The sequence below is a fragment of the Pteropus medius genome, unplaced genomic scaffold, assembly GCF_902729225.1.
Source record: "Pteropus medius unplaced genomic scaffold, Ma_sr-lr_union100, whole genome shotgun sequence".
Lineage (NCBI taxonomy): Eukaryota > Metazoa > Chordata > Mammalia > Chiroptera > Pteropodidae > Pteropus > Pteropus medius.
In genome coordinates this window covers 4,614,477-4,634,535 of record NW_024343732.1, presented here as the reverse complement: position 1 = coordinate 4,634,535, position 20,059 = coordinate 4,614,477, and the positions used below count along the sequence as shown (strand labels likewise).

The following is a 20,059-nucleotide window of genomic DNA, read 5'->3' as shown; positions in this document are numbered from 1 at the left end:
CCCTTCCCTGCGCTCGCCGCCCTCCTTCCTGTCCCCCGCCCCTCGGCCGCCAGCTCCCGGCTCGCTCCCTCCTCCAGCCTCTCCTCTCCCTTCCCTTCTTTTTCTCCTTCCTTCGCTCCCGCCCTCCCTCCTTCGCTCCCCCCCTTTAGGGAAATGAACTCGCTGGGAGGGCGGGTTTTCGCCTGGAGCTCGGCCCCCTCGGGGCCGGGATCACGATCCGCCGGCCCGGGCCGCGCGCCAGCCGGGGCGGGGAAGGTAAGCAACCGGCCCGCACCGGGAGGGGGCTCGGGCGGCCCAGGCGCGCAGCGCGGGACGGGGAGGGTCGCGGGCCCGGGCTGCGGGCGGCGGCAGTCCCGGCCAGCTGCCCTCTAGCGGTGCTTCTCCCGCGCGCTCCCGGCCCGAGCCCCTCCCGGTGCGGGACACGCTGTCAATCGCTCCTGCTGCCAGTGCCTTGCTCTGTCCCTAGGTCTCAGCTCGTGTTTCTCAGCTTGCGTCTCTCCGTCTCTCCCTTTCTCGGACCCTCGCTTTCTCGCATCTCGGTCTCTGGCCCTCGAGTCGTTTCTGTCTCCTGCCCTCTCTCGGGAGACACCACTGGAGGGCGCCTAAAGCCCGTGGATCGGTCCCAGGTCCCCTCTCCCACCACCTCGAGCCAGAGGGAGAATAGGAAAGCCCCCTTTGCTCCCCAAGGCTCTACCCTCCCCTGGCTGCCTCACCAAGAGCAGGACCTCGGCGGTGTGGGAGGAGAGAAGGACACCCTTTGTTTTTCAATCAGGCTGCTTTATTCTTTTGTGGTAGGAGCCCCCCACCCCCACCCCCATACCCCCAGGAGCCATCTCTCTTCTGACCGCTCCCACCTCTCCCCACAGCTCCCATTTCTCCAAGACCAGTTCCTGTGGTGTGGCAGGAGCAGCTTCCTGCCTGTCTGCAAAAGACCCTTTGCTCCTGGATCTCTCCTGTCCCCTTGGGGCTTCTGCGGACCCTGCGAAGCAAAGAAACACTGTTTATTATGTTGGGGAGAGGGACTGGTTGGGGGTGGGGGATTGAAGGTCTGTGAACTTTCCCTCCCCAGAGCTCCCTAGGTGACCAGCCTCAATGGATTCCCCTGTGCGGGGTCAGCTAACAAGGCAAGGTGGCCCAAGCCCTCCTGGGCCACTGCAGCTCTGTTGTCCTGGCAGCTGCACATGCTCACCTGATGGGTGCTAGATGTAGTAGAGGGGCATCTCGCCACAGAGGGTGCTCACGGTGGTGCCTAGGAAGTCCAGGTCCCTGGAGGACACTGAGCCAGTGTCACTGCCCTCCTCCTGGCCCAGCTTAGAGGGAGGCATCGCAGGCTTGACCTATAAAGCACCAGATTTGGAGGCTGGAAATTAAATTTCTGTCTCACCTGTGGCCCCTTTTGTGGGACCTCAGGTGTGTCAGGCGATGTCTCTGAGCCTTGGTTTCCTCACCAGTAAAGAAGGGGCTGTGCTGGAGTCAGAAGCCCCCAGGTAGTGTGAGCTCAGTTGAAGCCGCCACCTGGAGGTGGGGTGGTTGGGTGGGGCTGGGGAATGGGTAGGGAAAGTGTAGTGCAGGTGAGTCTAGAAAGGGACACTTACCTGACAGCCCAAGAGGAACAGCAGCACTTTACAGGTGACAAAGAGCCATCATCTCAAATGCTCCTCCCAGTAGCCCTGGAAGGGAGACAACCAACTCCCTCTCACCTTCACACTCACCTGGAAGTTCTGGAATTTTCTAGCGAGAGCCTCAAGACTGGGGATGTTCTCCGGAGCCATCTTCATGATGTAGCAGCAGGTTCCCGGTGCCGGCTTGTAGGCAATCAGGAGCTGGGCATAGGAACGCCAGAGTTCATTCAGGAAGGCCCTGCCTTGCTCACTCCCTAACTCTGGTCCTGGGCCACCTCCCTCTAGGTTGGGCACAGGAGGGAGTCATATTAGAATCTGGAGCTCAGGCACCCGAGGGGAGGCAAAAAGATTGGGGAGTGGGGCAAGATGGGTGGGTATGAAGTGGCACTGCTGGGCGGGTCTAGCAAAGTCTTGTCATTGGTCCCCTGGGGCCAGGGTCGAGAGGTCCGGGCATACCCACCCGCTGGTAGTCATACACTACGATGCCAGTGGAGCCAATGGAGAAGGTGGCAGTGCCGCCCGCATGCTCGCTCAGGGCCAGGCGTTGCTGGGCTTCCGGCCCCGCAATGCTCATCTCTAGGACCTGGAGGAGGGAACAGTGCTGCCTGGCATTCCTCTTTTCCCACTTGTCCCTTCGGTACTATGACCGCCCTCAGTTCTCTGTACTCAACTGCACTTTGTTCTCTGAGAGCTCAGAAAGGCTGAGTAAAACCAGGTACTGGAGGAAGCAGTGGGGCAGGGGCCTTGTGGAAAAGCTCAGGCTGGATTTGCCACCCTATTCCTGCCTCTGTCCTCCCATTCATCTTGGGCATCTGCTCCACCTCCCCAGCCCATCTGTCTGTACCTGCTGCCCACTCCATCCCAGGCCTGCTCACCATCTCAGTATGTTTCTGGCTCATGTGAAGACCCATGAGCAGGGCCCCTACAATCACCACGACGACAAGAACCACCACCACGACCACGATGAGAAGGCGTTTCAGGTGCACAGGGCAGCAGGGGATGCGGAACTGGCCCCGAGGGGCTGCTGAGTAGTCCTGATGTGGTGGTGGCGGGGGAAAGGAGACAGGTGTGAAGTCATGAGGATGCCCCTTCTCCCTGCGCAAGCTTGATGCCCTCTCGCACCCTCCCTAGGCTGGGCAAACAATGCTATGGATGTGCGGAGGAGGGATGAGGGGGTCAGTGGGGTACTTCCTGGAGGAGGTGGAGCAGAATTCCAACAAACCCATAGATGCGGAGAAGCGAGGTCTAGTTGAAGAGACCCAAGAGAGCCTATTTTAACAGTCATATCTCCTGCTGTTTCCTCCAGACCCCTGGTACCCCAGCCATGCCCAGTCCTTCTCTCTTCCCAGGTAATCCGTGCTCTCTCACACCTCTGCCTTTACGCATACCACCCTCCTTCCTGCGGCGCCTTTCTCCTTCTCCACCTGGGGAGCTCCTACTTATCTTCTGGAGCCAGCTTGAAAGTCATTTTCTCCATAGAGCTTCCTTTGACCTCCCAAGTAGTGGCTCCCAACTCAGTGCCCTCTACAGCTCTTTCCACTGACCTCGGTGGTGGCAGCCAGCCCCTCATATTGGAACCATTGGCTGCCACGTCTATCACCCCAAGGGACTATGTCTTGCTAGTTGGTGTCCCTGCCCTAACTTAGCACAGCCCTAGGTGAGTTGAGTGAATGAATTTGGATGAGGAAACAGGCCCAGAGAGGCCCACCACACGCATGCACACACACATGATCACACTCACCGGTGGGCTCTCCATCAGGACCTCTTTGCTGCCGACATCCATCTTGCTATAGGCACCTTCTCCTCATCATCTCTCAAATGTGACTAGGGTTTTATATGTGCCAGTAGGGAGAGGGGACAGAGGTGAAGGACCCAGCCTCCATCTGCCAGGCAAACCCTTGGCTTTGAAGCCTGTTTGTTCCTGGCCCTCCAGAACCTCGGACCCGATAAGCCAGCTACAAGAACACCTAAGGGCCCTTGGCCCTGGCACATGAGTCCTCTTGGCCCCGGCAAAAGCAAAGCTGGATAAGCCGAGCACACTTACCCTTGGGCAATCTGTTCCTCTCACTGTGGGTGTCTTCCTGGCGTGCTCGCCTTTCTTGCTGGCACCTGCCTTCGCAGTCCTGTGTCTTTCCCTGTTCTTCTGCCAGGCTGAAACTTTCAGGCAGCCAAGGGTCTGACCCAGTGGGGAGTCCATCCCATTTCCCAACAGAATTTTCCCCTAGGTGTAAAGATGAGCTCCGGCAAGGGGCGTGAAGAGGAGGTGCCTGTGGACCTAGAAGGGGCGCTGCTGAAGGCATCAGTGTGGGGGTTCATAAACGGTTCAAAAGTCCTCTGGGAACATCAGATTTTCACTTCAGGTATTTTACCTGTCTCGCTGTCTCTTACACTTCTGTACCTAACCTCAGACTTGCCCCCAGCCCTTCTTTTCCCAATTCTGTAAACTGTTTTCTCTGGTTACGAATTCCTACTAACAGGAGGTTTTCTGTATTTCGCTATGGGCTTGTTTGTAAGCTGAAGGCTTCCCCCACCCCCCAGCCCCTGCTTTTATTTTACTTGCATTTATTTTATGCTAAATTTCTTCGCAGGCCATACATTTTTGGAGTTGGGTTTTTTTTTCAGTTTCTTCTGGGATGGCTTCTTCTGTGCAACCTCCTCTTCTGGTTTAGAAGCGATCTGCTCTTTTTCAGTGCGATCGTCTCGGTGTGGCAGGGAGAGCTCTTGTAGGGGATCATCCCACAGGAGTTCTGTAAGTTCTGTACCTCATTTGGGGGGCTTCGTTCACCCGGATGTGTTCGATGACCAGAGAATCTTCATCTAAACCTTTCAGTTCAGTATCGCCCTCTGCATTTTTAAGCATGTGCAGCAAAATTTCAGCACTGTTTTTGGGCCGCCGACCCTCTGTCCAGCCCCACTGTTTAGCTTGGACACCGCTACCAACTCCACCATTATAATGACATGGAATGACGCTGCTTCTGTCAAGTGCCATCCTCCAGATACTTGGAGGCTTTTCAAATATGTATACCTTTAATGGCCTGGGCAGTTTCATGAATGTTTTTAAAGTGAACATGAAGATTGGAGTCTCTTGCTTTGCATGATTTTGTGGGGTTTGCTGCATCAAGTGAATGGTGAACCATTTTCAGAGATCAAGCTGAAGGCTCTTGATAGTAGATTCCATGCCTGACACTTCTTTCTTATGTACAGACAGCTTTGCGCAAGGCTGGGTGTAGTGACATGGGATCCCAATTTCCTTGTCCTTGAATCAGCCCATTCACTGGGTGCTGCCATCACCCTTCCTCTCTTCGCTCCTCTTTTCATATCCTCTGACCCTAAATTTGCCCTGAGAACACTACTCAACCAAATGGGTTCACTTCGTGGACCTTCTTCTCCCCTCTCTTTCCTACTCTTGCCCAAAGCGGTCTCTGCGGCTTTGTTGTGCTAGATCAAGGCTATATCCCTTCTGTCAAGTGCTCCTCTGCTCACTGGGCCAGGGGTGCTCTATAGCACCTTCAGCTCTAAACTTTCGTGAGTGTGTAAGTCAGAGCCCCACACCTCGCTCCTCTCTTGGCCCCGCTCCCTGATCTTCCTTATACTGCAGCTCCGACACTTCACTCCAATTCCTGCCCCTTGCCTGTCAGCTCCCTCACACCTTGGCCTTCCCTTTCGATCATGATCTCACGACTGGACCTCCAACTCTCCAGCCCTGGCAAGTTCTCCTGCCCTCACAAGGACCCCCTCTCCAGATGGAGGGCCTTCAGCCCCCAGCTTGCGCAACACCATGGCATCTGAGCTGAGAGCCCCTGAGAAGCTTGGAGAAGGAGAGAAGGAAGGAAATGTTTGCTCCCACCACTCTGCTCAACTCCCAACTGCCCCTTTAAATATTTGCCTAAGCCTCTAGCAGCAAGTGTCCTAGGAGGGGTGAAAGAGGAGAGGGGTCCATGGAAGAGAGGGAAGAGCTCTTCCCTCAACTGTGTACAGGCTCGACTGTGTGCAGGTGCCAGATATAGCAGACAGCCGCCTGCAGCCCACCCCTGCCTGCCAGGGCCCCCACTCCCATCCCCAGTTGTCCTGGCAACACTAGGATTGATCGGCTGACTCACATGTACTGAGCCTGTGCCAGGTGGGCAGCAAGCCAGCGAGAGGGCCAAGGATAACTGCAAACATCTCTGGGTCCCTGTGAGCATCTCGTAGAGGAGCGTCTAGTCCAGCTGTGGGGCTCGTTCTGAGCAGGTGCTGTGGGTAGGGCTTGCCATCATCACAGGGTGCTGGGAAAGGGGGCTCTTTCTTGGAGAGACGCCTCCGCTCTCTTTTAGGTCCTCAGTCTCTCCTGTAGGCTGCTCTTAGGCTTGCCTGCTTTCTTTTACTCATTTTTTTTTTGCCTGTTTGGAGGTTGGGAAGGAAGGATGCCCTCCAGTTTCATAAAGGAAGTTCAGATGCTGGCACCAACCCAGCAGAAGTCTTGGGAACCTTGAAGAAGGAAGGAAGGAGGGACCTTCAGCTGGGCACACATAGCCGTCCCCTTGCCTCCCACCCCAGCCCTCTGCTGCAGGCTTCTCACTTTTTGGCCTTTACTTAGGCCATTTTTCCCTCTCGGAACGCCCACCCTGTACGCCTCTCCGCCTCCTTCAATACCGCCTCTCCTAAAAGGCCAAGCAAGAACCAATGGCACCCATTCTGTTACCTCACTGCTCTGGCCTGCGATGCCCCATCCCTCTTCCAAAATCTCCCAGACTCCCTGACACGTGTTCACCTACCACTTAACACACACTGCTGTTCTCATGAGCTACGTGGGTGCTTTTTGTTGTCCTATGTTTCCAACCTGGCTTCCAGCCATGGAACTGGCCCTGGGAGCAAGCTTTCCCGAGGCTTCTTTGTACCTGCCACACGGCAAGGAACTTGCACGCAGCCAACAGGTAATTATAGTCAATGATAAGACTATCACCAAACATGAGAGGGCTCCTGGTGAGCAGTCAATAGTTCATTCCTTCAGTATGTGGAGGTCTCAGTGCTTCCCTGGCTTGCTCTGGAACATTGAATGAGACATTTTGTCTTTCTAGGCTTTAGACTATTCATCTGTGAAATGGGACTAGTACTGTCTGTGGCCTGTCCCCGTCTACAAGCTGTTGTGAGGATCCAAGACATCATAATGTGAAAGTCCAATCATCATGATTATCATCATCTGCTTCAGCTCCCAGGACACCCTTTCTCACCGGCGAGGAGTGAGACCCAGCCTCCCCCTTTCCGCTGTCTCTGAGGTAAAGCCTCTGAAGACCATGGTGGCGGAGAGCTCCATGACAGCCACTCCTATGTGTGACTCCCGGTTTCCTCCTTCCAGCCCCTCAGCTGCAGAGCCAGGACAGGATTCACTCTGCCCTTTGTGTCCTGGGCAGAGCCGTGCCAGGGACGAATGGAGACGGTTGCCCAGCTGCCCCAGCCCCCCTCTCCACCCCCATTGGTTGTCTTCCCACCAGCTGGCATGAGCGGGGCAGCACGGACAGCTGGATGGGCCGTGACAAGTGGGTATCAAAGGGCAGGGGCATCCCTGGCTGGGAGACCATGGACTTAAGCTCAGACCAGAGGATCCCCTGCTGGCAGAAGCTGAGATCAGCTGGGGAAGCATCTTACACCTGGTAATCTCAGTTTCCTGGATCGATGTAGAAAGAGCACCTGACTAGGAGCCCAGCCACCTGACTTCTAGGCTCCCCTTGTCCTGTACCTGGGAGCTCTTGGGACAGTCAGCCTACCACACCACACACACACACACACACACACACACACACACACACTCCCCTGGGAGGTAGCATGGTATAGAGCAGCAGTTCTCAAACTCTTAAAAAATATTGAGGACCCCGAAGGGCTTTTGTTTATGTGAGTTATATCTATTGATATTTACTGAGAAATTTAAAAATATTTATTAAAGAATTAAATTAAAATAGCAGTAATAAACCAATATACGTTATAAGTTTTTACATAAAATTAACTCTTTTACGTAGCAAAAAATATTTAGAGAGAAGAGCATCATTGTTTTACATTTTTATAAATTTCTTTCATTTCTGGCTTAATAGAAGATATATCATCGCATAGCCTCTGGAAAATTCCAGCGTGCTTCGTGAGAACATGGAAGTGAAAAAGTCAAATAATGTCTTAACATTAATAGGAAAATTGTCTTGACCTCCAAGAGTCCCTGGGAGGTTTCAAGCCCGCTTGGGCTGCCTGGACCACGCTCTGAAAACCCCCGGTGTGGATAACAACTGTGAACTTAGGAGCTGAGCAGATTGGGTGTGAAGCCCCGCTTTGTCACTTTCTTTTTCTGGTACTACGGGCCTTACTTTTCTTCTCTGTAAAAAGGGATTAATATCATCTACCTCAAAAGGTGGAGAGGATTAAGTAAGTAGAGTTCAGGACACATAGTAAGTGTGATATCAAGCTTGGCTACTTTCCCCTTGGTTCCGGCCTCAGTGTCTTCATTTGTTAAACAAAGGGCTGGACCGGAAAACTTGCAAGGATCTTCCCAGTTCCAACCACTTCCCAGTGGTTGTGTGGTGAGAAACGTTCGAGAATTCCACATTCCCACTCCCGCACTAGTGACGGCAGTGACGGCATCCCCTTCTCAGCTCACACAGACACGGTGGCACATTCCATTCACCAGCTGTGGAAACACACGTGAACACCGATACACACCTGTCGGTCATGATTGCCCATGAATCTGTTTAGAAGATGTGTGTCCCGAGGGCCAAGACACACACGGGAAGACGCAGAGGCACATAGATCCCTGATGCAAAAATGCCTCGCAAGGGGATCTGTGCATGTGCCTGCAAAGACACGTGTGCACACGTGTATGCAATCATGTCCTCCTAGGATGCACAAGGGCACCGTGCACTCATGCACAGACGATCTGAGTGCCAGACACAGTAGCAGATGGGCCAGAGACCTCCGGGAGGGCATGCAGTATAGAGCGGCCAGGGCGGCAACCACTCCTTTCTTAAGCTACTCCCAGCCCAGCACCCCTACTCCGCCCTGCGCGCCCCCGCGGCTGGCGCCGCAGTCCGCGGCCACCCCAGCCCGGCAGCCCTCTGCTCCGCTCGTTTCCGCGCATCAATCCCGGCCCGCGCGCGGGAGCGAGCAGGGGAGGGGACCGCAGCCGGTGCTGAGGGTTGGAGGAGTCGGCTCTCTGCTCTCTGCAGCCGGCAGCTGGGCCTCTTGCTGCGGCGGCAGCGGCTGCCAGTGGCCAGGCGGTGCCAGCCCACAGGGTGGCTGAGAGCGGTGGGGCGGGGGCGGCCGGTGGCCTGAGGCAAAGCTTGCCGGCAGCATGGCGGGGGTGTGGGCCAGGCGGGGCTCGGGGCTCCCGCTGCTGGCGCTGTCCGTGTTTGGCTTCTGCCTGATGCTGCAGGTCAGTGCCAAGAGGCCCCCCAAAACGCCCCCCTGCCCGCCCAGCTGCTCCTGCACCAGGGACACGGCCTTCTGCGTGGACTCTAAGGCAGTACCCAGGAACCTGCCCGCGGAGGTCATCTCTCTGTGAGTGCCCAGCCCTGTCCCGGGGGTGGCGGTGGTGGGGATTGAGCCGAGAGGGGGAGGAAGCCAAGGACCGCTCTGGGAGTGGATGGGGAGAACCCTGCTCCCCCTTATAGAGTGTGGGGACCAGGAGGACTCCAGGAGGTCCTTAGGACTGGAGATTCAAGGTATCAGCTGGACAGGGCGTTCTGCAGTCATACAGACTCGGCAGCCATAGCTGGGGAAAGCAGTTCACGGCCAAGAATGAATCACCACCAGCAGCGTCGATGAGACCTACTATGTGCGTGGCTCTGGACTTTGGGGGAGGGAGTTGTTTACACCCACATGTGGGCCCCCTACCTGTGATGTCAAATGAAGGGCAGAAAGGCTTCTTGTGCCAGAAGGGAGAGAGGCAGCAGGAGGAGAGGTAGAAGTGAGAAACACCCACATGGCAACCGGCACCCTGGCCCCTAGGTGCCCGGAGGTGGGGGGGCATAGCGGGGGGTGGGGGGCAGCAGACGCCTGCCACTGATCTCGCCAACCACTCTGCACAGGGCCAGCCAGCCTGTCACTTGCAGCAGCAGCCTCTGGAAACAGACAGGCTGTGTGGTCCTTGGGAGTACAATGCTAACCTGTACCCCCATCCCTCAACAGTACCCAGCACATTGTGGGTGTTTAGAGGATCATGAAGGTGTGGGTAATGGAACCTTCTTTTGGCTGAGGAGGAAGCCGAGCCTGGGGCCATTGGTGCTCAGAGAGGCGGTAGGGAAGGGTAATGATGAAGGCAGGCATTGAGAAGGGGAAGACAGCCCCAGGTGGAGGGCCAGTCAGGTGAAATGGGAGTTTCCAGAACAAGTGCCTACAGAAGCCATTGCCCTGTCCACCTCGCACCGCCCCAGCACAATCCCTGCATACTCCCCCCAGTACTGACTCAGGTGTCCCCTGCAGGACGCTGGTGAATGCTGCCTTCTCGGAGATCCAGGATGGAGCGTTTTCCCACCTGCCACTGCTGCAGTTCCTGTATGGACAAGGCCTTGTGGAAGGCGGGTGGTGGTTCGGGGTGGGGCAGTGGAAGGGGACAGATCCTGGACTGGGGAGAGGAGAGCCCATGTAGGTAGCCTCTGGAGATTAAGATGCAGGTGTCTTACTTACACACCAGTGGGATATGCCACAAAAGATGGAGCAGCCCACTGGAGCAAGGAAGGTGGTGTGAGCAGCAGCTGGGAAGAAGGGGGGCAGGCTTGCGCGTAAAAAGCCAAGAAATGGGTATTGGGGGGCCAGTTAGGAATGGACTTGCCTCCTCTGGAGATCTAAAGGAATTGGGTGCAATAATTTGGGCTGGTTCCAGAGGGTGGACACTGAAGGAGAGAGGGGTCATCTTAGAGACCAGTGACCCCGGGGTTTGAAGAAAGAGCAGGGGGCTGAACAGAGGGAAGATCCGATGGCCTGGAATTCTAAAAGGGGCTGTTTACATTCAAAGCCCAGTCACAAGAGATGGTACATGAGAGTTACCCCACCTCCTTCTCACCGGCCATCTCAGAGGGACTGGAGGGCTGAGGGGTTAGGATAGGAGGGATGGGAGATGCGCTGGGGAAGGAACCAGCTTGCCAGCAGAGATCTACCCCGACTGTTTTTACTCTAGGAGCAAACAGGGGCCCTGGGAGTTTCTGGGACCAGAACAGGTTTCTGCCTGGTTTGGCTGCCCAGGCTGCTCTGGGGTTCTCTGTTGGGGTCCCGAAGGTAGAAGACAGGGTAGCCAGGCTTTGAAGAAGCCCGAGGGTGAGGCAACAGGCATGCCCTTGGAAGCTCTAATTCTGCCTTTGTCTCTCCAGGTTACTCAACTCCAACAAGTTTACGCTGATCGGAGACAACGCCTTCACAGGACTGTCGCACCTGCAGTACCTGTGTGTGGGAAGGAAAGGGGAGGGAGGCCGAAGGGAGTAGGGATGAAGAAGGAGGGCCTAGGTGGGCTGAGGGGAGGTTGACTGAGGAAGGCTGAGGGAGGTGAGGGCCCTTCAATCTCTGACTGTAGGACCTGAGCAGAGGTTGTTTCATCCATCCCTCTGTAAACTGTCCTGCCGGGACGCCCTGTCACCACAGGTTCAGTGTCTCCAGATTCAGAATGGAAGCCTGTCTCAGGGCCATGGGCTGAAATCTAGGTGGGATGTAGAAAAATAGATGGGGGAGGGGGTCCTGGGATCCTGAGCGGCTGCAGAGACGATTCTTATTTCCTCCAGCTTCATTGAGAACAATGACATCTGGGCACTCTCCAAGTTTACTTTCAGAGGACTCAAGTCTTTAACACACCTGTGAGTACATGCCACACACACTCACCCTTCCCCAGCCCACCCACGCCCATCCCTATTTCCTATGGCCTTTGGCCTCAGTCACAATCTTCAGGTGACCCAGGGGTCTCTCTTGCAGCTCACTGGCCAACAATAACCTGCAGACACTGCCCAGAGACATCTTTCGGCCCCTGGACATCCTGAGTGACTTGTAAGGCCTTAGTCTTAGCTCTTTTGACAGTGCCACAGAAGGGCGTGTCCCTGAAGGGCATGTTGTGGGAACCAAGATTGGGAAGATCATAAGGTCTAGAGAGGCTAGGTGAGCTTGGGTTTGGAAAGGGGGAGCCTCCGAAAAGGCTAGGTTGAGTTATATGTAGATTGGTAGTCTTCCAAGTTAGGGTTCCTGAAGGCATCTGTGGGTCCTCTAAAAATGCACATGAGGCAATACGTGTATGTTTTTTAAACATGTGCTTTCTAAATGTATGCTTGATTTTAATCTACATTAAAGTCTGATAGCATAGCCAGTCATCGATAAGCATTTATACAAGAGGACAAAAGCCCTGGGTTGTGGAGAGGTGGGAGGAACTGGGGTACAACACAGAGTTGTGCAGATTATACACTGCAAATGGCACCTGCTTGCTAAGGAGGCAAGTAGGGACTGAACTCTGCTTCCACTCAGCTGGTCAATCATGTGTCAATGGGGCTCCATCTACCCCAAGGGGAACCTTTTTCTAATCCACATAAAGATGCCATGTGAGCAAACCAACAGCAGCCTTGACTATAGCTACTTCTAGAGCCTCAAGGGCCCAGGTGGGCTGAGCAGCTGAGAACCTGTCCCTCTCTGTGTCACCCCGCCCCGCCCACCATCACCCTCATGATCAGGGATCTGCGGGGCAACTCGCTCAACTGTGACTGCAAGGTGAAGTGGCTGGTGGAGTGGCTGGCACACACCAACACCACGGTGGCCCCCATCTATTGCGCCAGCCCGCCCCGCTTCCAAGAGCACAAGGTGCAGGATTTGCCACTGCGGGAGTTTGACTGCATCACCACGGGTAGGAGGCGCCCCTGCCTCGGGCCTCAGGCTGGGCCTACCCAGGGCACTCCACAGGCACTGCCTGAACTCCCCAAGCCCCTGCCTCACCAGCCGAGCAACCCCTACCGCCTTGGCAAGCTCTTAGTCCTCCACCCAACCTCTCATCCCCGCAGATTTCGTGCTGTACCAGACCCTGTCCTTCCCTGCGGTGTCGGCTGAGCCCTTCCTTTACTCCAGCGACCTCTATGTGGCTCTGGCCCAGCCAGGTGCCAGTGCTTGCACCATCCTCAAGTGGGACTATGTTGAACGGCAGCTTCGAGACTATGATAGGATCCCAGGTACTTGCGCCAGGCTCTGCTCTGCTGGGTGGGTGGGGGTGCCCCGTTGAGTTCCTATAGGGAGGATAGATGACACATAGTCTCTGCTCACAAGAATGTTCTAGTGTTTGGAGGGAGGCTGATACATACACAGATAACATCCATCTAATAGGTCAGTGCTAGGAGGGAGCTATGAACACAATGCTCTGGGAGAACGAAGGAGAAGCCTACCTTGGGAAATCAAGGAAAGCTTCCTGGTAGAGGGATGCCTAAGCTGAGTCTTGAAGGATGAGTCAGGGGTGATGCCCAGTCTCCGGGCTTAAGTAACTGGGAGGTGCCTGTGAACTAAGGAGGAGGAGATAGGAGTGGCTAGTGAGCTCGATTTGGGATCTACTGAATTTAAGCTGAGTCTAGAAAGTTGAGGGAGATGTAGCTGGGAGAAAAAAGAAATGTGGGCAGGGTGTTCTGGCAGAGGGAACAGCATGAGCAAAGTCAAGAAGGTGTGTACCAGCTTATCGTGTGAATGCAGGCACAGCATATAAACGGCTCACATGACTACAGCATAAGGTTCAAGATGGAAGGTGGCAGATGAGACTTGAGAAAGAGGAGGACCAGGTCACTGACAGGCTTTGAGAAAGTATGTGAATCGATCCAATCTGTATTTTAGAAAACTCCCTCTGTGAGCATCGCGGAGAGTGGTGAGGCATGGGGCAAGACATGTGGCCAGACCAGTAGGGAGGGTCGGCTGGAGCCTGGGCTGGGCAGCAGCAGTGGGGATGGAGAATTATACTTAGAAAAGAGGATTAAACTGACACAAGAGGAAACAGAAAATTTAAATCGCCCTGTATCTACGAAAGAATTTGAAGTCATTATTAAAAAGAAAAACAAAAAAACCTTCCCCCAAGACTCCAGGTCCAGATGGAATCCTTGGTGAATTCTAACAAACATTTAAGGAATAAATAACACGAATCTTATACAAGCTGTACTAGAAAGCAGAAAGGAGGGTTAACAGGACTTGGGGACTGATCAGCTGGGGGTGAGTGAAGGACAGAGAGGTGCTAGGGATGGCTTCCAGGTTTCTAGACAGGGTGACTAGGTGGAGCCACAGATTGACAAGAACACAGGAGGAGGGAGAGGCTCAATTCTGTAGGTAGACGTGGAGCTCAGTTTTGGCCAGCTGGAGACTAAGGTGCTTGAGGGTGTGCGGCCAAGGAGGGTCTGAGCTGCGTTTTAGGAGCTGAGCGATCATCCGGCACTGGGCAGGCAGACCAAGGCTACAGGCGGTGACTGCCAGAGCCTGAGACTCAGCAGGGTTTCCCTTAGGGATGAGGTCGGGTGATGGAAAGGAGGAGGGTGGGTGAAGATGAGGACAGGTGAAGAGTGTGGCCCCATTTGCTTCGGGTGCCTGGGAAGGGGTCAGATCAATCAGGTCGTGACCTCAGGTACACTTGTTCTTGTGCATAAAAGCCTTTCAAGAGTAAGAGTTCTTGGGAGAATGTACTTCATACGCAACTCTCCAGACATCAAGCTGTCATTTTGCACCCAGCTGTGGGAGAGCTCAAGGGCTCCCTCCTTCCCCCGCCTGGACACTTGCCAGTGGGGTAGCTTCTGGTGAGTCGCTTAGACTCTGAGTCTTAGTTTCTCTCTGCGAAATGGTAAAATAATAGGGTGCATTTCAGAGTGATTAACTGAGGCAATGTGTTCACACTTAGCACAGTGACTGCACGTGATATAAATTCAATAACTGACATTATGGCTAAACAGTCGGTCCATTTCTAGGGACACCTATTTTGTGCTCAGTGTCAGCTTCTATTTGGACCCTGGGGGTAAGGGTGGAGGGAGGGTGATGCTGAGACTGATTATTAGCTGTGAAAAAATGAGATGAACTTCAGCGGAGAGGGACTTCTGTAGCAGAGAACCCTAGCTGTGGCCCACGGTCCCAAGGGACTGACCCCTTTTTTGAGGCTGTGGCATGGGCAGGGCACGTGGCTGCCTGCACTGCCTGATGCTGCTTCCCTTCTGTGGCAGCCCCCTCAGCAGTGCACTGCAAGCCCATGGTGGTGGACAGCCAGCTGTACGTGGTGGTGGCCCAGTTGTTTGGTGGCTCTTACATTTACCACTGGGACCCCAACACCACTCGCTTCACCAAGCTGCAGGACATTGACCCGCAGCGCGTGCGCAAGCCAAATGACCTGGAGGCCTTCCGCATTGATGGCGACTGGTACTTTGCCGTGGCTGACAGCTCCAAGGCAGGTGCCACCAGCCTCTACCGCTGGCACCAGAATGGCTTCTACTCCCACCAGGCCCTGCACGCCTGGCACCGTGACACAGACCTGGAGTTTGTGGATGGTGAGGGCAAGCCTCGGTTGATCGTGTCAAGCAGCTCCCAGGCGCCTGTCATCTATCAGTGGAGTCGCACCCAGAAGCAGTTTGTGGCCCAGGGCGAGGTGACTCAGGTGCCTGATGCCCAGGCTGTGAAACATTTCCGTGCGGGACGTGACAGCTACCTGTGCCTCAGCCGCTACATCGGGGACTCCAAGATCCTGCGCTGGGAGGGCAGCCGCTTCTCAGAGGTGCAAGCCCTGCCCTCCCGGGGCTCGCTGGCCCTGCAGCCCTTCCTTGTAGGTGGTCGCCGCTACCTGGCGCTGGGCAGTGACTTCTCCTTCACCCAGATCTATCAGTGGGATGAGGGACGGCAGAAGTTTGTGCGGTTCCAGGAGCTGGCCGTGCAGGCCCCTCGGGCCTTCTGTTACATGCCTGCTGGAGATGCCCAGCTGCTCCTGGCCCCGAGCTTCAAGGGGCAGACGCTTGTGTACCGACATGTAGTGGTGGACCTCAGTGCCTAGAGGGGTGCTGAGGCATCTGGGTTGGAGGCTGAGGGGTCCTCCGTGTGAGCAGCATGTGTGTCCATGTGAAGACACATGTAGCCAACCTCACGCACACAGACTCCTGGTGAGCACGGGCACCATGTGGGTTGGCCCTGGGAGCCACTTGCCATAGTTGCAATCAGCATTAGGATTCATATATGCACCAGGAAAGCCAAGCAACCTAGTGCCTGAAGCCCTTCTGTCTGTGGACACCCATGGACCCCACACTCTGCAGGCCCCATCGCTCTGCTGCCTTCCACACGCTCTGGCCCGGGGATGGGGAGGAGTGCTGGGAGGGAGGGCCTTGGGCTGATCCTTCCGACCCTCTGGTCTCTGTTGTTGGTGCTCCAGGTGTCTGTTTAACTTGCTCATGCCCCACATTGCAGCCATGACCACATTTTTCCTACTGCGGGTACACTCACCTGTGTACCTCCTGCATGCACATGTAGACATTGGCCAACACCCTCAGTCACATGCACATACACCTGTCCACACCCCCGGTTCCCTGTGCACATATGCAGATTCAGCGCTGCCTAAAGGGGCTCCCTTCCATTACTTTGCCTCTCTTGGAGGGGGTGCATAGTACTGTTCTCCTCTGCTCACCCCTGGTGCGCCCACCCTGCATCTGGTAAGGATGAGAATTGTGGTGCCAGCCTCTGGGCACCAGCTTGAACTCCTGGGGACAAAGTCCCTCTGCCCAAAGCAATAACAACAGCCCCAGCAGACCTTGACCTCTTCCCAGTGCTGGCTCTGTTCTCACTGACGTTTCTTCCTCTGACCCTGTCCCCATGGAGAGGAAGGAGACCACTCAGACAAAAGCTTTTCTGCTTTTCTTCCCTGTAGCTCAGCCTCAGCCTCAGCCTCAGACCTCTGCGCCCTAACCCTGCCCCTTGGTTCAGCCCCTACTTTGGGATGTGGACCCTGAGCTGTGCTGGCTCCTTAGGGTGGGTCCAAAAGCTGGCCATCCCAGGGGCCCTGCAAGCACTGGAACCATCTGGGTGGGTGCCAGGAGTGGAGCTGGGCTAGACAGCAACTTGAGGGCGCCGGCACCCCTCCAGTCCACGGAGGCTCACACCAAGGGCATTGCCTTTCAGTGCAAGCTGGTAGAGGGGTGAGGACCCTATGAGGTGGCATCTGGGAGCCAAGCTTCTGCTGCCCTCTGCTGTGTGCTGGGGATAGACAGCTGCGAGTTACAATGCCGGTGGAGAAGGCATGAGGAGGCTCCTCCCTGTGCCCAGACTGTGATGGGTTCCTGGTGGCAGGATGCCGGGGGCACTCGGGGGCAATGCTATAATTCACTTGCTTCAAATAAAAAGTTCCCACCCCATTGCCAGCTCTAAAATGTCCAGCAGCAAGTCAGCAGTAGCTGTTTCATTAAGAACAGAGTGCGTTGTCTATCCCTGTTGCTCGCAGGGGGCCAGCGTCAGCTTTCAGTCCTCATTCCTCCTTGGTCCCTTCCCTCCAAGGAGTGACTGGGCACCCCAAGGTCAGCCGGTGCTGGGGTCAGGAGTTCATGGTAATGACACTGAGGTGCTAGGTCAGTGTGACTAGTTTCTATCACCTGGGCCTGACTCATGGCCTAAGGGTTCCTTCCTGGAGATCAGTTTTAGGGACAGTAAGACAGGAGTCTGTCCCCCTGTCAGGTCAACTCCAATCAACATGGCCAAGGACAAGCTCAGAATCCCTCTCCTCTCCTCCCCTTCGTCTGGGCAAATGTGCATCATCACTACCGCCCTCTTCCCTGGGTAAGATTTCAAGCAAGTGGACTGATTTCCCAGAGCCCGAGTTTCTCCTGCAACACAGATGATATGTAAGTCCTAGTTTGTCAGATCCAGATTCAGCCACTTAGGAGCTGGGTGGCCTCAACTGCATTACTTAGCCTATTGTATTTATTTCCTCATCTGTAAAATGCGGACGATCATGACACCTGACAGGGTTAGTGGGAAATTTAAACGCATTCACTATCTAGTCTATTAATATATCCAAGGTTCTTGGAAGAGTGTGTCTGGCACAGAATTATGATTTTTATTGGTCTATGGGACTATATGAGACACAGAAGAGGCACAGAGAAGGCTGCTTTGTGGGAGAGGAGAAGGGAGCCCTTTGGGGAGAACCGCTGTCTGTCAGGTAGGGTTCCGTATCTATCTTTGGTCTCAGATCTTTTTTTTCCCCAGTTAGGAAATATGCTCAGTGATGAAAAGTCACTTGCCCGATGTCACCTGGTGGCATTTGTTAGATAAATGCTTGCCTTGATCAGTCTTCTGTGGGTGGCTTTGGGAGGGGACAGGGAATGCAAATGCTCCTCCGGGAGGGAGGTATATGACTGGAAGAAGGTGGGAGTCTCAAAAGAGAAGGCAAATTCTGCTGCTTCTACAACTTTCCATGTGGGGTTGCACAGAGCCCCTGTGCCCCATGTCAGATGCCCAGCCAATCCTGCCCCTGACCATGCCTCACAATGGGGAATCTCACAGATGACTGACATGTACCACATTCATGTACTCTCGGCTTAGCAGGTGCCCCTTGGGTCCCCAGCCACACTGCACTGGAATTGTCTGTCCTGTTTTTTCATATGAGGAATGGGCCTTCATGCTGTGCCAAAGAGAGGTTGCCAGGGAGAGTGGGTTGAGTCTCCCAGACCCGTTGGCACTCTGTTGCCCAGTAGAAAGATAAATATCACTTTGATCGTCGCCCCTACCCCCACCCCAGGGCTCCTCCCAAGAATGGAAGACACTTCTCTCCCTGACTGCCCAGCCCTCTGCACATGGGAACGGAGCCTGCTGTATGCCTGCCTGGTCACCTGCCCTGGGGTCATCTATGTGTCTAGAGAGCTGCTTAGCAACCCACTGTTACCAGGTGACTGTGTCAATAGCTAAAGACCAAAGGCTATGAGAGGCAGAGTCCACTCACTCTGCCAAAGCTGAGGAGGGTGACACTCCCAGTTGCCAGCCTCATGCCCCTCCATGCTAGGCTCTTAGCAGCAGACCTCTGACGTCTTGCCCCTTAGATTTCCCAAGCACAGTCATCAGGACCAGGAGTCTGCATGTGAGAGATCGTCGCAGCTGGAAGAGCTTAGAGTGAGAACAAGGGAGCTTTTCCCCATTTGTGGGGGTAGAGAAAGGCTTGTGATGCTGAAGTCAGGCTCGTGACTCTGGAAGGCAGCTGGTGGGGAGAAGGCGGTTCTGTGGCAGGTACCAAAGGACCCAAGGTTCACACGTTCACAGTAAGCCCAGGTAACCTTACCTCCCAAAGAATGGACATCCCTTCCCACTTCTGCAACCCCTACTCCCACCCTGCTCCTCCTGAGCTGGTCCCCTATTGAATCAGTCACATCCTTCTGCTCCAAAGACTATGCCTAGAGACCAATGGTGGGACACCAACCTTTAGTGTTTCTTATTCCTCCAATGCAGGGTGGGAGCTAGGCCCAGGTGAGGGGATGGTTAGGCAGAGAGAAGAAGGCAGCAGGGCCTCAGGGGAGCTTCTCCTATAGGCCGGTTTCACTTCTAGCTCTCACACCCAGCAACACCAATAAAACTGATGATGATAATTAAGTATAATCACAATGTGTTTTCTTTTATTCCCAAGAAGCCTCCTTTCCCTGGTCCCCATCATTACTTATTCCATCCTTTTGAGGGGCAGTGGGTGTTAACTATGGCTCTAATAAAAAGTAATGACTGCCCACTTCCTGCCCCCACAGCTCTGGGCAGCTCTGCTATCACCCTCACCGCAGCCCTGTGAGGCAGAGGGGAGGCTGTGCAGGGTTAGGGGGATGCTGTGATTCTCATTTTTAGAGGTAAGAAGGAGGCGCTAAGCAGGAGAGGTACACTGAATGCAACCCCACGTGGAAAGTTGTAGAAGTATCAGAGTTTGCCTTCTCTTTTGAGCCTCTCACCTTCTTCCAGTCAATACCTCTCTTCCAGAGGAGCATTTGCATTCCCTGTCCCCTCCCAAAGCCACCAGCAGAAGACTGATCAGGGCAAGCATTATCCAGCCAGCAACAAATGCCACCAGGTGACGTTGGGCAAATGACTTGTCATCACTGAGCATATTTCCTAAATGGGGCGGAAAGGGAAATCTTTGTAAAATCAGACCCTAGGCACAAAAAGTGCATTACTTGCTGCTGCTTGTACCGCTTAAAGGCCTTACGCGCTGCGCTGCAAAAGCAGCATGCGCTTCCGCTTTACAGCGCTTTGCTTTAAAACTTTCTACGCTCTATACTTTTTTTTTTTTAGCCACGCATGGCCCTGCGCACACGCAGCAGCATGGCGCTGCTGCCGCCACCGAAAAATACCGCCACAACACCTGCCCGCGTACGCGCAGCCGTAGCCGTATGCCACCATTCCACCACCACACTACCCTGCCGCCACTTTTCTGCATAAAAAAATGGAAGGTGAGTGGTGGAGACGGAAGGCGGAAAATCTGCGCCTTTTAAGCACCAGCCGCTTGC

General features: G+C 54.7%; 2 protein-coding genes across 10 annotated transcripts; one reads left to right on the top strand and one right to left on the bottom strand.

Annotated features, from left to right (window-relative positions):
- The first annotated feature begins 42 nt into the window (after positions 1-42).
- LGI3 (leucine rich repeat LGI family member 3) lies at positions 43-18,214 on the top strand. Of its 9 annotated transcripts, none has more exons than XM_039868060.1 (11): positions 2,650-2,971; positions 3,848-3,982; positions 6,680-6,877; positions 6,958-9,137; positions 10,062-10,133; positions 10,946-11,017; positions 11,351-11,422; positions 11,538-11,609; positions 12,281-12,450; positions 12,605-12,769; positions 14,777-18,214. In XM_039868060.1, the coding sequence occupies exons 4-11, from the start codon at positions 8,932-8,934 to the stop codon at positions 15,592-15,594; spliced, it is 1,647 nt and encodes a 548-aa protein (XP_039723994.1). In that variant the 5' UTR covers positions 2,650-2,971; positions 3,848-3,982; positions 6,680-6,877; positions 6,958-8,931; the 3' UTR covers positions 15,595-18,214. The 9 variants fall into 9 exon arrangements, with proteins under 9 accessions (XP_039723987.1, XP_039723992.1, XP_039723994.1 ...); XM_039868056.1 differs by adding an exon at positions 6,453-6,535 and having other exon boundaries at positions 6,680-9,137; XM_039868053.1 differs by lacking the exon at positions 2,650-2,971 and adding an exon at positions 43-255 and having other exon boundaries at positions 6,680-9,137.
- SFTPC (surfactant protein C) lies at positions 935-3,463 on the bottom strand. The gene is made up of 6 exons (XM_039868062.1): positions 3,364-3,463; positions 2,498-2,656; positions 2,083-2,205; positions 1,713-1,823; positions 1,190-1,337; positions 935-979 (listed from the first exon to the last, which is right to left on the bottom strand). The coding sequence occupies exons 1-5, from the start codon at positions 3,403-3,405 to the stop codon at positions 1,200-1,202; spliced, it is 573 nt and encodes a 190-aa protein (XP_039723996.1). The 5' UTR covers positions 3,406-3,463; the 3' UTR covers positions 935-979; positions 1,190-1,199.
- Positions 18,215-20,059: the final 1,845 nt, after the last annotated feature.

Bases quoted from the DNA above. Each gene is read 5' to 3' on its own strand.
- SFTPC (XM_039868062.1), bottom strand. From the start codon at position 3,405: ATGGATGTCGGCAGCAAAGAGGTCCTGATGGAGAGCCCACCG. The intron at 2,657-3,363 runs GTGAGTGTGATC...CCACCACATCAG, and splicing joins TCCTGATGGAGAGCCCACCG to GACTACTCAGCAGCCCCTCG. The intron at 1,338-1,712 runs GTGAGTGTGAAG...GGTGCTTTATAG, and splicing joins GAAAATTCCAGAACTTCCAG to GTCAAGCCTGCGATGCCTCC.
- LGI3 (XM_039868058.1), top strand. From the start codon at position 8,932: ATGGCGGGGGTGTGGGCCAGGCGGGGCTCGGGGCTCCCGCTGCTGGCG. The intron at 10,134-10,945 runs GTATGGACAAGG...TTGTCTCTCCAG, and splicing joins CTGCCACTGCTGCAGTTCCT to GTTACTCAACTCCAACAAGT. The intron at 11,423-11,537 runs GTGAGTACATGC...TCTCTCTTGCAG, and splicing joins CTCAAGTCTTTAACACACCT to CTCACTGGCCAACAATAACC.